Below are 16,517 nucleotides of genomic sequence, written 5' to 3'. Positions count from 1 at the left end.
TGCAAGGGTTACTGGGATCGGACCCGATCTCTCTCTCTCTCATACACACACGCACACACACACACACACACACACACACACACACACACAGACAGACAGGGTTTAGTCGTGTGAGCACGCGGCTCTTCACTCCTGCAGATTTACTCTAATCTCATTTCAGCACCTCGGACAGTGACACTCACGGACAGCAGATCTCCATCCACATCTTTATTAAACCACATCGCCTCTAAAACTCACTTTAACCACTTTAACTGTGTATATCACTTTATAACAGCGTTTCACTGATGCAACTCACCAAATAAAGTTGTTTAGAATCACTAATCCTGCTTTCATTGTCCTGTACTCATCACTGGATATTTTCCAAGGATCGATCGACTTGTATTCCTTGGGGATGCCATTCCTGGAAATGAGTTTGTTAAACATTTCAAGTTTATGTATGTGTGTGTGTGTGTATGTTTGTGTCTGGGCGCCTGCGCGTGTGTGTGAGAGAGTATTAGTGTGTGTGTGGGTGGAAGGGGGGAGTGGAAGTGCGGGTGTGTGCGCGCAGGAGAGCAGGAGCGCGCAGAGTCCCGGTCGGTCCCGCGGTGGAGTTGTAGAGGATGGAGGTCCGACCTGAGCGTTTTAAAGCAGCAGCGGCGAAAACACTTGGACGGATAAACAGGTAAGAGACGAAACTTATTTTAACTTGATTAAAAAAATACCAAAGCTGGTTTATATGTTTATGTTATCAGTCAAACGTTCAAATGATGCATATCCAAGCATCATAAACGTAGCTTAATGAGGTTTAGTTCTTCTAAAGACGTGTTAGTAGCTGTTTGAGAGCGTTTAGTGTACAAATAAAAGTGTTGTAGATGGAGACCGGTGGATTAGTGCACTACATGACTATCAACACTCACTATAGATATGGTGATGAAGATGAAGATGTGATTTATGTCAGTTTTTCAGTGCTGGTGCTTGTTTTTGTAACCATAAGTGGAGAAGATCCTCATTTGTGTAGTTTTTTTGTCTTGTGTGTCTTCATTAACGCGTGTGTTCGGGAAGACCAGATTAACTCGACTGGACTCTATTAATAGCGACTCTTGTCCGGTTTGTGTCGTCACATTTCACCTGTCAGGTGACCACTTCCGTTCTGCATCTTGGCTGACTAAAGATGCTGACTTTGAAACACATGCTTGATAGGTTGTTTGTTTAAGAAGAAGAATAATTTAAAACCCTTTTTGGCAAATAGATGATATTTTTGTTTAGTGGTCTGACTATTCAACATACATGACCATAATGTATGATAACTTCATAAATCATATGACTTTTATGCATATAATTATTTATTTAAAATATGCATCATATGTATGCATATTTTAAATCAGAGTATTTGACATATTATGTTTATGTATAATACGTGTATGTATATAAATGTATACAAATGTATAAAATGTTATAAACACTATATTCATTTACTGTAAATTATACTGTATAATGTGAAACTATCACTTTTCAGATGCATTCACTACTTGGAGTATAAGAAATTATAATAAATTATTACAAATAATTTAATTAAATTTAATAATATATGCTTTCCTCACAATTTCATTATAATTTGGAAAAACGGTGTTCATAATGTAGTGCAAAAGAACTATGTCTAATCTGTAAATAATGCATTTGTAATAAATTTTAGATCATTTTACATTAATAATGTAATTCAGTGAGAACGAATTACTAAAGTGAACTGAAATGGAGATTGTTAAAGCAAAAAGTAAAAACACTAAGTTCTAAACCACTTTATGTAAAATCACAGGCCAGCAGTACATTCTGTGACCTTTTTTTTTTTTTGGTAATAAATACTCATTAAGTATTAATGTGGCTATTAATAATTCATGATATTCAAAATCTGATATGAAGGCAATTGATACTTTTCTGCATTATCGCTTCCTGCAAGATGTTCTATGAGCACATTTAAAAATTTGAATTTAAAATTTAAATTAACTTGTGATTAATGATTGATAAAGTACACTGTTCATTTTCTAGCCCCAAGGGCAAACAGCCTTCATATCATCAGCCTCTAATATGTTAGACATTTAAATCAGTGTTTACACTTGTAAGGATGGAATCAGCTTTTAATTAGCATACGGAGAAAAACAAAATCTCACTCTTTCTCTCTCTCTCTGTCTGTTTCTCTGGATTTTGAACGGTCTTTAACGCGTAAATCCAGTCCTGAAATAGATCTGCAACTAACCTGCTGCTAGTTAAATCCCCTCTCTCTCTCTCTCCTGGAAAGCCCCATAAGTCATAGCGGTCAGTCGTCCACGTCACAGGTCTGGACGGTGTCATTAAACTGTTAGTTCTTCCTGCAGTGTGAGGGATGTTGTTACGTATAAACAGCCATTTAAAAGCTCAATTCTCTCGCATCGATTCCTTAGTAATCAAATCAAATCAGAGCCACAGGTTATTATATTAGCCAAAACACTCTTCTTCAGCGGCGATAGAAAGTTGTAACTGTCTGCTCTTGAGATGATGTCATGCTTGTCTGGCATTAATGTCTGTTCTTTCTATTGTGGTTGAATTAGTTCTTTGTTGATTATTGTGGTGTGGTGTAGGGGTAAAGCTTGAGAAAGACACTTAACCCTACATTACTCCAGTGGACTGAAGTGTACTAAGTGTTTCTGTGAATCACAATAGTTGAAAGTGTCTCGCCAGACTTTTGACCATCAGCCGAAAGTCTGGTCCACTTTACAGTTTAGATGGGAAGTGATGCTGATTGAAACACAAAATGACCAGCAACAGATATATGTTATATATTTATATTATATGTATAACATAGATAGATATATTTATTATTTTAGCTTTTTGAATGAACAAAAATATTTTTATAGTGTTAGATTTAGTTACAGCTACACATCTCAGTGACTAAGCTTAAACATAAAAGCGCTTGAGAATAAAGAAGGGAAGAATGGATGGATGAAGGGGGAGGGTGATGGAGGAGGAGGAGAAGAGAGGCAGAAAAAGACTAAAATAGAAAGTTTGATCAATAATTCAGGCTCTGAGGAACATTATTATTTCATCAGCTGCAGTAGAGCTGTAACCTGACGGTAAGAGCGCCGCGTGTCTGTACTTAACACTCATCACAGATTCATCTGGACAGTCAGTACTTTAAAGGTCAGATATGTGACACATAATACAAAATGTTGAAATAGAATTCATCTTGTGGTCTTATAATCAAACTTTTGTTCATATTTAGCATTAGTGATACACTTAAACAGATTGTGTGCATCATCTTGCAGCATTTGTTTCTTCAAACATTAATTATTTCTCAAATCATGCTTTTACTTTACTAAGTGATCAGAACCACCCTTCCAACGTGCTAAAGCCACTCAGAGCACCTTAGGAGCTAGATAGCAATGTTTTAGCAACTATGCACAATAAAAACAATGGGTTTATATATTTATTAGTTTTTTTTTTAAAACTAATGAATATTAAATGTGATGTTTGTGGTTCCAGTGAAAGAAAACCTCTGCTCTCATAACATGTTATTGTATGTTTAATCTGGATTCGATGTGACACGTCAGTTCATTATGAATGTGAACTGGGAAATGTTTCATTTCTGCCTTATATTTTTGTTTTATGAGTGCTGGTGAACATCCAGCAGAGATATTTTGCCATTAACAGGTCTTTAAAAGCTAAAATTGTCTAATTGGTTTTGTTGAATATTGTGTTTTAATAAACTACAATAGTCTGAGTCGGAACTGATCACTCAGAAACTGCTCTTTAATAGATCAGGAGACCTAGTGGAGTGCTTTATTTTAAGTTTCATTTAGACAAATGTAAGATTTATGCATTTATTTCTGATTTTACAAGATGTTTTTGGATTTCTTAAAAGTATTTGCATTTATTATAACTTATTTACTGCACTGTATTAATTCATTTTAAGCTATGTTTTATTATTTGGTTTGTTTTTATGCATCTGTTGTGATTATTTACATGATTAAATTAAATTAAATGATTAGCGATAGCCTTTTGAAGTCTCGATCTGAAACAAATGATTCACAATACGTGATCCGATTGGAGCGCTTCGAAACAGTGAATCATTTTGCGACTGAATGGTTTAACTGGTTCAGTGTTTAGAAAAGCTTCGTTTTAAAGACCTACTTTTCTAGCGTATTAACTTAATTTCTCAGGTAATATCAATGGTATGACATATTTCAGATGCATTTGAAATTACAACAACAGTGGTTACATATACACATTTAATGATTTGATCAAAACTATTGCTAATGACAGTTTTGTCGCTGGATATTGGTAGTCACTAGCATCCCTGCTAAATTCTACATTCTTGAATATACTTTGTACCAAAATGCATTTATTTAAATTGCTTAGAAACAACATAAATCTGTTCATTTATTCAGTTTAAAAAACAAAACAAAACTGTGGAACCAGCAATATTCAATTAGAGATATGAGTGTGAAACAAAATGGATTTATTGATTCTAAATATATAAACCTGGTTGTTATTTATGTATGACTAACAAATATACATCACATTGAGTTTATGTTAAAACTGTGTAATTAAAATGCATGGAAATTTTAAATGCAATTCAAATATGAGCATATACTCTGGTTTCTTGGTAAATCTGAGCACATTTTCAGACTTTTTCTCAGGAGAACCTGAGAAGCAAGAGTCTTTAGCAAACATCTCCATTTGCTCTCCATTGAATCTCATTGCTGTCTAGGGAAAAAACCCGAATAAATCCCTGTTGTGTTTTTTCTGAGTTTTCTTTTCCACAGATTCTGCAGGTTTTAGTGGTGTTTCATGTGTTGATGTGTGTGTGTGTTCATCAGGGTTCTAGAGAAGCGTCAGGAGAATGGAGAGACCATCGAGTTGTCGGCAGAAGGTCGTCCAGAGCTGCAGGAGGAGAAGGAGCTTCCTGTGGTGGACTGTACTTGTTTCGGCCTGCCGCGCCGCTACATCATCGCCATATTATCAGGCCTCGGCTTCTGCATCTCCTTCGGCATCCGCTGTAATTTGGGTGTCGCCGTCGTGAGCATGGTGAACAACCACACCGTCTTTAGAGATGGAAAACCGTACATTGTGGTAAGTGAGAGCAGAATTTTTCCACAGCTGTTTCTTTAATGCCAAATTTAGTGTCGTTCGCTAAACCTTAAGTGTCAGTCCACATTTTCATGCCACTGTTTAGAACTCAATGGCTGGTTTTTATCAGGACAAACTTTGAAGGAACTAAACTTTGGTAAGGTGGATCCAGAATTATTTTTTATTTATTTTTAGTCATTTATTGTGTTCTTGATACAATATCTTGATCTTGAATGTTGAGTCTGTATCGGCCATGCAATAGTCCGTGAAGCTGATATGGCAATAAATTTAAATACAACCACAACCAGATTAATTTCCACTCAAATAGATTTTCTGCATTTCTGCAACTAGATTTTAGCAACACTTTGGCTTATTGAAGCCACAATATTTTTAGCGCACTTTATAAATGTTGCCAAGTCAGTTCCACTGACAAAAAACTTTAGGATTGAAAATTAGGATTGATTTTACTCATAACCTTTAAATATTTTGGCATAAAATTGCTATTTGGTGCTCATTCTTGAAATTCTGCTTAATGCAGCGCACATTGCATGTGTTTGGTGCTTTAATAAAAGCAACATATTACTACAAATTAATAATTTGAATTTTATATATATATTTTATATATATTTTCAAAGTTTCAATAATTTGTGATTTGAATAGTTAGTAATTTGTAATTTTGCCATTTTTATTAGTTTTTTTATTTTTTATTTTTTAAATGTCTATATAATTTTTATTGATTTTTTTTTTTTTTATTATTATTTCAGCTATCATTTTACTTGTATTAGTGCATCACACTGTAAAAAAAATTGTTCCCAAGTTGAAACAACTTCTTGGAAAAAAAAATTTCACTGTTAAAAAAAAAAAAAAAAGTTCCAAAAAGTTTCAACTTCAATAATGTGTCTGCTGACTTAAAATGTTTAGTTTAGTCAACTTGAAATTTTAAGTTACTAAACGTTAATTTAAGTGACAACTTGAATATTTTAGTTAACTAAACTAAAAAATTTAAGGCAGCAGGGTGAAAAATGATTAAGTTGAAACTATTTTTTTTTACACTGCAAGTGAAACTTAAAAAAAGGTTTTAAAAAGTAAAAATTAAATTAAAAGTTTAAAAAAGTAAAAAACTAAAATGACAATTGTTGAAATAAAAGACATTGTTTAAATATTTAATTTTATTTCAGTTTGTTTAATTAGCAACATATTATGATTTTAGCATATTTGAGGCAATGCAATCATACTTTTATAGTGGTATTGAAAGATTTCCGTACTGCTTATGCATTATCATTTTTAGTTCTATTTTTTTATTGTTCATCAAAATGTGTGTGTGTTTCAGAAAGCTCAGTTCACCTGGGACCCAGAGACGGTAGGGATGATTCACGGCTCGTTTTTTTGGGGATATATCGTCACTCAGATTCCTGGAGGTTTCATCTGTCAGAAATTCGCAGCTAACAGGTCAGTCATGCTGTGACTGAAAGCATACAGGAGAATAAATCACTCTTCACAGCAGGTGTTTCTCTGTTTCTCAGGGTTTTTGGCTTTGCGATCGTGGCCACGTCTGTCCTGAATATGATGATTCCCACAGCAGCGCGATTGCACTTTGGCTGTGTCATTATAGTCAGGATACTACAGGGACTTGTGGAGGTAAATAAATATATACCTGTACTGTTGCTGTGCTGGAAAACGATTCAACCCTCTCTCCGTGAAATGCTCTGGTAAACTAGATTCTAGATTCCAGTTCATAAGTCTGCAGTTTGAGTGCATTGTCTGATACAGTAGTGCTCTGATTATAGTCTATGACTTCATCTGCTGTCGTTGTCGTTGCTGCTCAGGGCGTATCTTACCCAGCATGCCACGGGATCTGGGCGAAGTGGGCACCGCCACTAGAGAGAAGCCGACTGGCCACAACAGCGTTCTGTGGTGAGGTCATTATTTTTAGCAGTTTACTATCTGTGGAAAACTGCCAGTAACCTTTAATCATTTTCATTATTGCTGTTGGGTTTTATTGCCATATAATTATTGAGTGTTCATACACTAAAAGCATAAATTGCTGTCTTAAATTTTTAAGTACAATCAATTTAGCTGTTTAAGTCATTTCAACTTAAATTACATTCAACTGAATTAAAAAATGAGTCGAACCCTGTGCAACTTCTAAAATGAAGTTGAAAATTGCTTAACTTATTCTGATGAGTTAAGGTAATGTAAAAAAACAACAACAACTTATAACTTATTGGTCATATAATTTTTGACACTACTACTATTACTACTACTACTACTAATAATGATAATAATAATGATAATAATAATTGTGATTTATTATTTTCTTCAGTATTTATTATTAGTTATTACATGTTTATAATAATAATAATAATAATAATAATAATAATACTGATTATTATTTTTCCTTAGTGTTTATTAGGTGTTCATAATAATAATAATAATAATAATAATAAATAAATAAATAAATAAATAAATAAATAAATAAATAAATAAATAAAAAGAACACTGAATATAAATAATCTATTATTGGTGTTGTTGTCTAATTTTTATTATTATTATTATAATAAATTATTATATATTATTAATACTATTATTACAAAATCTACAATAATAATAATAATAATTATTATTATTATTATAAAGTATTATATGGTATGAATATTATTGTTATTATTAAAAGTATTATAAATTATTATATATTATTAATATTACAAAATTAGACAACAACAACAACAATAATAATAATTATTATTATTATTTTATTTAACATTATATTATTACTATTATTGTTGTTGTCTAATTTTGTCCAGTTTCGATGAGCCATTTTTGCTATTTAATAACAATAATAATAATAATAATAATGTTAATAATAGTGATTGTTTTCCTTCGTGTTAGTTATTAGTATTATTAACTACTATTATTAAATACTTATTGTTAGTAAGTATTATTATTATTATTATTATTATTATTAGTGTTGGTTATTACATGTTAATAATAATAATAATAATAATAATAGTGATGTTGTTTTTCTGAGTCAGTGTTAGTTATTAGGTGTTAATAATAATAATAATAATAATAATAATAATTATTATTATTATCCTTAGACAGCGTTGGTTATTCCATGTTAATAATAATAAAAAAAATAAATTATTATTATTATTATTATACATTTTTTATATATTATTAATATTATTACAAAATTATACACCATCAATAATAATAATTATTATTACTTTATGTAATATTATATTGTTACTATTATTGTTGTCTTTTGTTGTCCAATTTTCATGAGTCATTTTTTTTATTCAATAATAATAATAATTGTTATTATTATTAACACTGAATAATCTCATAATAATAATTACTGTTGTTGTTTTTTTATTTTAATATTATAATGTTTATTTAATATTTAAATTATTTTATTAATACCTATTTTAAGTGTAGTTTTGCATGTGATGTCTTGTGCTTGTCAGGCTCATACGCAGGAGCTGTGATAGCCATGCCATTAGCTGGAGTTCTGGTTCAGTACTCAGGCTGGTCCTCAGTCTTCTACGTGTACGGTAAGAAAAACCTGCACGCACTTGCACAAATGCATGGTGCTCATTCGCTTAGAAACACTCATGTATTTCCAGACAGTGTCTTCTGTGCTTTGAGTTTCTTGAGGTTTCTCTCTTTCGTTTCTCTGTCTGTAGGTAGTTTTGGCGTCTGCTGGTATTTGTTCTGGATTCTGGTGTCGTACGAGAGTCCGGCGGCTCATCCCACCATCACCCCGGAAGAGAGGAAATACATCGAAGACGCCATCGGAGAATCGGCTGGACTGATGAACCCGGTGACGGTACGAACAGACAGGTTTTACATACTGATGCTAGAAACACATTCAGCGTAAGAACCGGGATGACTCTGTCCTCTCATTTACCCCTTTGCAGAAATTCAACACTCCCTGGCGTCAGTTTTTCACCTCTATGCCCGTCTACGCCATCATCGTGGCCAATTTCTGCAGGAGCTGGACGTTTTACCTGCTGCTCATCAGTCAGCCGGCGTATTTTGAGGAGGTGTTTAAGTTTGAGATCAGCAAGGTGAGAAACAACATACAAATGTCTCATTTAAAGCTCAATGTTTCTGTTATGAGACAGCAAACAGACTAAAACAGAAAACAAGTGCTGATGTTTCTCCTGAGAAAATAAAACCATTGGACGTTTCAGAAGAGATCTCAATAACGTCTCAACTATGCTCTGAAATCAACAGTTCTTAATAATAATAATATTAATACTACTACTACTACTAATAATAATAATATTCACATTAGTCAGTATTGGTTATTCAGTGTTAATAACAACAACAATAACAATAATAATAATAGTATTTTGATTAGTTACTGTTTATTACTGAGTGTTCATCATTGATATAAAAATAATAATGTTAATAATAGTAATAATAATATTTTATGAACGCTGAATAATCTTATAATAATAAATATTTTTTAGATAGTGTTTGTAATAATATTAACAACAAAATTATTTTTTTTTATTGTTGTTGTTTTATTTTAATATATTATTTAATATTACATTTTGTAATAATACAAATTTTAAAAGTGTACAAAAAAACTACAAAAGTGTAGTTTAGATGCATTCATGTGAAGTGTGTGTGAAATGGTAGTAGTAGTAATAATAATAATAATAATAATAATAATTTGATTAGTGTTGGTTGTTGAGTGTTTGTATATTATTAATATGTATTATTATTATTATTATTATTATTATTATTATGTTTGTATTATTATATTTTAATAATAATAATTATTATTTTATTTTTGTTGTTTTTTTATTGTTTTTGTTTTATTTTAATATTATTTATTTAATATTTTATTTAATACATATTTTAAGTTTAGCTTACGTGCATTCATGTGTAGTGTGTGTAAAAGTGTAATAATAATAATAATAAGAAGATGATGAAAAATAATAATTGTATTAGTCTGTGTTGGTTATTCAGTTTTAATAATAATAATAATAATAATAATTTGATTAGTGTTTGTTGTTGAGTGTTCATCATATAATAATAATAATAATAATAATAATAATAAAATAATCATAATTATTGTTTATTGTTAACAACAACAATTATTATTATTATTATTATTATAACCCTAACCCTAACCCTAATATTTTATTTTTTAAATACATATTTTAAGTTTACATGTAAAGTTTGATTGTGTGAAAATGTATTAATAATAACAACAACATCAATACATCAACATGAATCGACAAGTCATCAATAACAACAACAATGATGATAACTGACTAATATTAAGTATATTTATTGTTAATATTATTATTATTATTAACAATAAACATATTATTATTATTATTATTATTATCATCATCATCATCATTATTACTACTACTCTTACTATGGACATTGAATAATCTTATAATAGTAATATTATTATTATTATTATAAATATTTTTTATTAATATTTATTCATATTTGATTAGTCAGTGTTGGTGAACACTAATAATAATAATCATAATTGTTGTTGGTGGTGGTGGTTTATAAATTTTTAGCTCTATACTCTTACTGGATGAAAAGTAGTGGCTCATTTTTATTTTTCAAAGGTATTTTAGACAAAACGTCTGAGACAGTTAAAACACATCTGTTTCTCTTCAGGTCGGGATCCTCTCTGCTCTCCCTCACCTGGTGATGACCATCGTGGTGCCGATCGGAGGACAGCTGGCCGACTACCTGAGGTCTCACAACATCATGACCACCACAAACGTCAGGAAACTCATGAACTGTGGAGGTAAAGTCAGTTTTCAGGCATTTCACTCTGCAATCTGATATAATGCTGCTATCAATGAGCCATACATGTCATGTGACTGACCCCACTGGAGCTGCTGATTGGCTGACGGAGGCGTCACGTGTTGTTTGCGTGTGTTCAGGTTTCGGGTTGGAGGCCACATTTCTTCTGGTTGTGGGTTTCTCTCACACTAAGGGCGTCGCCATCTCGTTTCTGGTCCTTGCTGTTGGATTTAGTGGTTTCGCCATCTCAGGTAAAAACAAACACCAGCATTTATTTTTATATTTTAAGTTGTTGTTTTTTAGTAATTTTATTATGTGCTTTTGTATTTTTTTTCTTTTTTAATATTGATATTTTGTTTTAATTAAAAATGTCTTCATTGTTTTAGTTATTTGATAAAAACTGAAGTCGTGTAAAATACTTATCACAGACTTCACAAAAATATTTAGATAATCATCAGAAATGTTTCTTGAGCAGCAAATCAGCATATTAGAATGATTTCTAAAGGATCATGTGACACTCAAGACTGGAGTAATGATGCTGAAAATGCAGTTTTGATCACAGGAAAAAAATTATATTTTAACATATATTTACATAGAGTACAGTTAATTTAAATTGTAATAATATTTCACATTTTTACTAGATTTTACTGTCTTCTCACCTCTGTCCAAACCTCCAGGGTTCAATGTGAATCATCTGGACATCGCTCCACGTTACGCCAGTATACTAATGGGCATCTCTAACGGTGTCGGGACGCTCTCTGGCATGGTGTGTCCTCTGATTGTTGGTGCCATGACCAGAAACAAGGTATTGACTTTAAACCATAAAGGAAGCGGAAGAGCGAGTTGTTGTGCTGGATGGTGGCGATTGTATTTACAGCTGATTCATGCTTTTACTTATAACATCTACAGAGATCATATGTCATTTTCTCACCTCTCTGGTTTCCTGTCATTATATTACAGCTCCTTTTCTCGTATTCTTCTTTATTTCTGTTTCGGGGCATCACATTTCCTTCACGCAGAAGTCAATTCTAGTAACTTTTCTGATATTCCAACACACACATATTTAGAATATCTGAAAGGTGACATGCGTACGCTTTGATGGATATGTATGTTTTGCGCTTTAAACATAAACACACATAAACATCCATTCTGGTCCTGTTTGTTTTTCTCTGTAGACGCGGGAAGAGTGGCAGTATGTGTTTCTCATTGCATCACTTGTTCATTATGGTGGAGTTATCTTCTATGGTGAATATTTCTGTCCATTTCCTTCCATCCATCTCCTCTTGTAGAGTTATTATAATTCATTTAGCAGTAATTTGTGTGTGTTTATGTAATATCTGTGGTACTAATGAAAGTGTAAAATCTCATGAAGGAATTATTATTTTTTTGCTGTCCAAAAAACAAAAACCTAAAAAAAAAAAAAAAAAAAAAAAAAAAAAATATATATATATATATATATAAATATATAATATACATTATTTTATATATTAATATATTAAATATATATTTTTAATATTATATATTAAATTAGTATTAAACAATTTTATATAATTACATTTACTATTTTATATATATATATATATATATATATATATATATATATATATTTCCCATTTATGCAGGAATGAAAATCATTGTCATTACTTTTAGCATGAATTCAACAAATCCTACCATGCCATATACTTACCATTTAATAATAATACATATTTTATATATTTATATTTTCAGATTTTTCAGAACCATAAAATATCTTATCTGAAATAAAATACAATGTAAAAATAATTTATTGATTTCTCATTTTCATTTACTTTAACATGATGTACTAAAATAACAATTAATCACAACTATATAAAAAAAAACTTCAATATAAATCTTAAAATAAAAAAAACAAATAAAAATATTAAATGTGAAAGAGAGTTTACAAATAACATGTATTAATTTAATAATAGTTTTATTCAGCAAACTAAAACTAAAACCATAAAATATGTTACTTCAAATAAAATAAACATTAATTAAAATAAAATAAAATGTAAAAATGTATCAAAAGTGACAGTGAAGACTTTTATAATGTTACAAAAGTGTTATTTTAGTATTCAGTTTTTTCAGATTCATAAATCTAAAATATAAAAAACTAATTTAAAATATTAATAAATGTGAAAGAGGGTTTAAAAAACATATTTTATTATTATTATTATTATTGTTATTACAATTGTGTGGTCCTAAAAATAGGCATTAAAAAAAAAATAAAAAAATAAAAATAGTTTTATTTAATAGTTTTAAAGGGGCTGGACTACATTTCTTGACTGTTTTTGAGGTTCATATCTGCAAAATGAATAAATGACCCTATAAATCTCAGCTCATAGTGACGATTTACCTACTTTCAGGTATCTTCGCGTCAGGAGAGAAACAGCCGTGGGCGGAGCCAGAGAACATGAGCGAGGACAAATGTGGGATATTAGAAGAGGACGAGCTGGCCAATGAAACGGAAGAGCTGTACCGCTCGACGGGCGGCGGCTACGGAGCGACCATCCAATCAGGTGACCCCAATGGGGCGGGGACTGGAGGGGGCGGAGCTGGAGGAAGCTGGGCTTCAGACTGGGACAAAACAGAGGAATACGTCCAACCTGTGGGAACGAACAGCTTCCTGTACGGAGGAGAGGGAAATGAGCGAATGAGTTTGAGATTCAGAGATCAATAGTAAGGCTGGATGGGAATGGGAGGGTGGAAAACAAGGACTGACTTTTCCACCCTGGGACGGAGGAAGTGGTTTTGACCCAAACTAGAAAAAAATAACATAATTAACATCAAATTTTTCTCAAAAGTGCGTGTCGGAGTGTGTACGTGTCCGTTTTGAGAGCCTGAAATGTGACCGGTCAAATGTTTGGACATTCAAAACATAATTTTAGTCACTGTGTCCAAACTTTTGACTCCCTTGTTGTGTGTTTTAGCAGTTCAACTAATCATCAAGGGTTTAACAGTGTTACTGTTATGAAATATAATTGCTATTTGGCCTAAATTGTGACATAATTGTAAAAGGTGGTTCTTACAAATGCAATCCTCTTAACTGAAATATAACTCCAATTAAAAAACAAAACCAGATTTAGGGAATTGATCTCATGTGCCAATACTGTGAGGTGTGTGTAGTATTGGTCCCTTTTCAATAACAATCTCATAGATAAATACACATTTACAGACTAGTGATGTCAGCCATTTGGATAAGCTTATAGAAGCACTGACATAATTAGTTTTTGGTAGCTAATTCTTTTTAACCATTCATTTTTTGATTTTTAATTTATATTTTTTAAGTATTTAATCCATAACCACATAGTTAAGTCATATTAATTTGTATTAAAGCTTAAACATTTCTTTAATTTTTAATTTGTTTGTTTAAAGAGGTCATCGGATGCCCATTTTCCACAAGTTGATATGATTCTTCAGGGTCTTAATGAAAAGTCTATAATATACTTTGGTTAAAAATTCTCAGTGGTAGTGTAAAACAACACCCTTTGCTTTAAATGCAAATGAGCTCTGCTCGCCCCGCCCCTCTCTTCTCTCTGTGGAGTGACAAGCCTGTTTACTTTAGCCACTTTTAGCCGTTAAACTTGCTAACTAGCACATTAGGAAAGGCGATCGCAAAGATTCATAAAAAAATGCTTATACACACTTCTGCTGTAAGTGAAGCTGAATCACAAATGATTAGCGCAAACATAGACGGATATATGTAGATCAGAGGCGCATTCCCTTCACAAACAAATGTAATCTACTGCATCTTCAGCGGCTCAGATGTCTGGAGTAAATGACGACCACTATGTTCATTATTATCCAGCAACACAACACCTCAATCGCTCAATCGGAGATATTCTTGTCTAACTTACATCCCTGCTCCGGCATCGAAACAAAGAGGGCGGACTGTTACAGCTGATCTGAGGTAAAACGCTCATGTCAATCAACTATCGTGGGAGTGGCCTCTGTCGGTGTAATGGCACAACGACAGGCATCTGAGAATGGCTCGATTTGAAAAAGGGAATATTATTTTTACAGATTAATTAAAAACCACTGCATGGATTTTTATCATTATAGGGTCAATTTGTACATACACTGCCAACACACATTAATGTTCAAACAACATGTAAAAGTGAACTTAGCATCCGATGACCCCTTTAAAACAATTTTCAGCCTTTATTTCTTTTTTGTTCTAAGTCCAACAAAAATGATGCCAAGCGCTGACCATTTGCATGAAGGGCTTCCACTCAATGCGAACAACATGATATCGAAATATCACTGGTTGAAACGCTCCTTTCTGTTTCACCATTTAGCTGTTTAATCTCACATATAGAAGAGAACAGAACCATAAAATGGTAGTTAAAAGATGAGATGATGAAAGAAATAACACAGTTTAACTCAAAATTAAAGTCAGTTTTTATATCAGCACTTTCTTTCTCTCCAGCATGGCACGTGATATTTTTAATATACTCTCATATAAATGCACATCAGCATTTTAAAAAGGTAGTTCACACAAAAATTTAAGTTTGTCATCATTTGCGCACTCTCTTGTCTCCTAAAGCTATTTGGCTTTAAGAATCTGTAAGAATCTGTTGCACTTTGAATAAAAGGGTGAATATCATGACAAAACGTCATTTCTTACCTTGTAATGAACTAAAAATAATCTGAAATTTAATTTAGTTAATAGAAGTATTTTTTTTTTTTTAAATATTTTATATTCGTTTTTATTTGAGTTTTATTTATTTATTTTATTTTATTTAAATATATTAATATATAATTTTAATACATTCAAATATATTGATATATATTAATTAAATTGTATTATAAATAATTTTTTGGCATTTATGCAATAAAAATAATCCTGTATTGAATTTTTTTTTTTTTAATTAAAAGCATACAGGTCATACAGACGAGTAAATGATGACAGAATTTACATTTTTTGGGGTGAACTGTTTCTTTACTATCAATCAAGAAGCAGATCCCATAGAAATGAAGTGATATTTCTGTGGTTATCTCTCTGAATAATTAAGAAAAGATAATTCACTTAGGATTAAATCCCGTCTCTCTATAGAAGGACGTGTTTATAACACATCACTGCGTTTGTGTCTTTTTCTTTCTTTTGGTTTCTTGGGGTTTGTTTCCTACGTATTTGTTCTATGTTGTGAAATGTGAATGTAAAAAAAAAAAAACTTGTGATAAAGCGACTTATATGATTAAACTTCATCTTTGTGATTATTGCTACATTGCTGCAGCGTGCAAACAGACCTAAGGACAAAATACTATGAATTTATTTCTACCTATGCATTTATTTGTTTACACATTATTCATTTATATAAAAAATAGATCATTAAAATGCATTTTAGTATATATATTTGCAGTAGAGCTCTTAAGCTGCTTTTGGGATCCACATTTATAATTTCTACTGTATTATTGTCATGACAATGCATCGTAGTGTAGTTAGGATCGGTTTCTGTGATCCATTAATGATGGTCAAACTAAAAGTGTTGATGTAAGCAAGCAGATAGTCAAGCAAAAGCAATGCATCCAGAGAAAACAGACTATGATTTAAATTTATACACTTGAATTTGAACACTCAAGTAAGCAAATCAATTCAGCAGTGACCTCTTGTGGTGAACATCGACACA

At 31.6% G+C, this 16,517-nt stretch overlaps 1 protein-coding gene across 1 annotated transcript; it reads left to right on the top strand.

Annotated features, from left to right (window-relative positions):
* Window positions 1-500: 500 nt before the first annotated feature.
* Window positions 501-16,071, top strand: slc17a7b (solute carrier family 17 member 7b). Its single transcript, XM_051097659.1, has 13 exons — window positions 501-661; window positions 4,830-5,082; window positions 6,410-6,528; window positions 6,603-6,717; window positions 6,906-6,993; window positions 8,547-8,633; window positions 8,766-8,908; window positions 9,000-9,149; window positions 10,738-10,870; window positions 11,010-11,120; window positions 11,547-11,674; window positions 12,045-12,114; window positions 13,254-16,071. Exons 1-13 carry the CDS (start codon window positions 600-602, stop codon window positions 13,565-13,567), a joined length of 1,773 nt encoding a protein of 590 aa, XP_050953616.1. The 5' UTR covers window positions 501-599; the 3' UTR covers window positions 13,568-16,071.
* The last annotated feature ends 446 nt before the right edge of the window (window positions 16,072-16,517 follow it).

Source organism: Labeo rohita, chromosome 24, assembly GCF_022985175.1.
Source record: "Labeo rohita strain BAU-BD-2019 chromosome 24, IGBB_LRoh.1.0, whole genome shotgun sequence".
NCBI classification, from domain to species: Eukaryota; Metazoa; Chordata; class Actinopteri; order Cypriniformes; family Cyprinidae; genus Labeo; species Labeo rohita.
Note: the sequence above shows the minus strand (reverse complement) of the source record. Positions and strands in the feature narration are given on the sequence as shown.

Excerpts from the sequence above, each read along its gene's own strand:
- slc17a7b (XM_051097659.1), top strand. The coding sequence starts at position 600 with ATGGAGGTCCGACCTGAGCGTTTTAAAGCAGCAGCGGCGAAAACACTT. Across the intron at positions 8,634-8,765 it reads CTCAGTCTTCTACGTGTACG|GTAGTTTTGGCGTCTGCTGG; the intron begins GTAAGAAAAACC and ends CTCTGTCTGTAG. Across the intron at positions 10,871-11,009 it reads GAAACTCATGAACTGTGGAG|GTTTCGGGTTGGAGGCCACA; the intron begins GTAAAGTCAGTT and ends GCGTGTGTTCAG.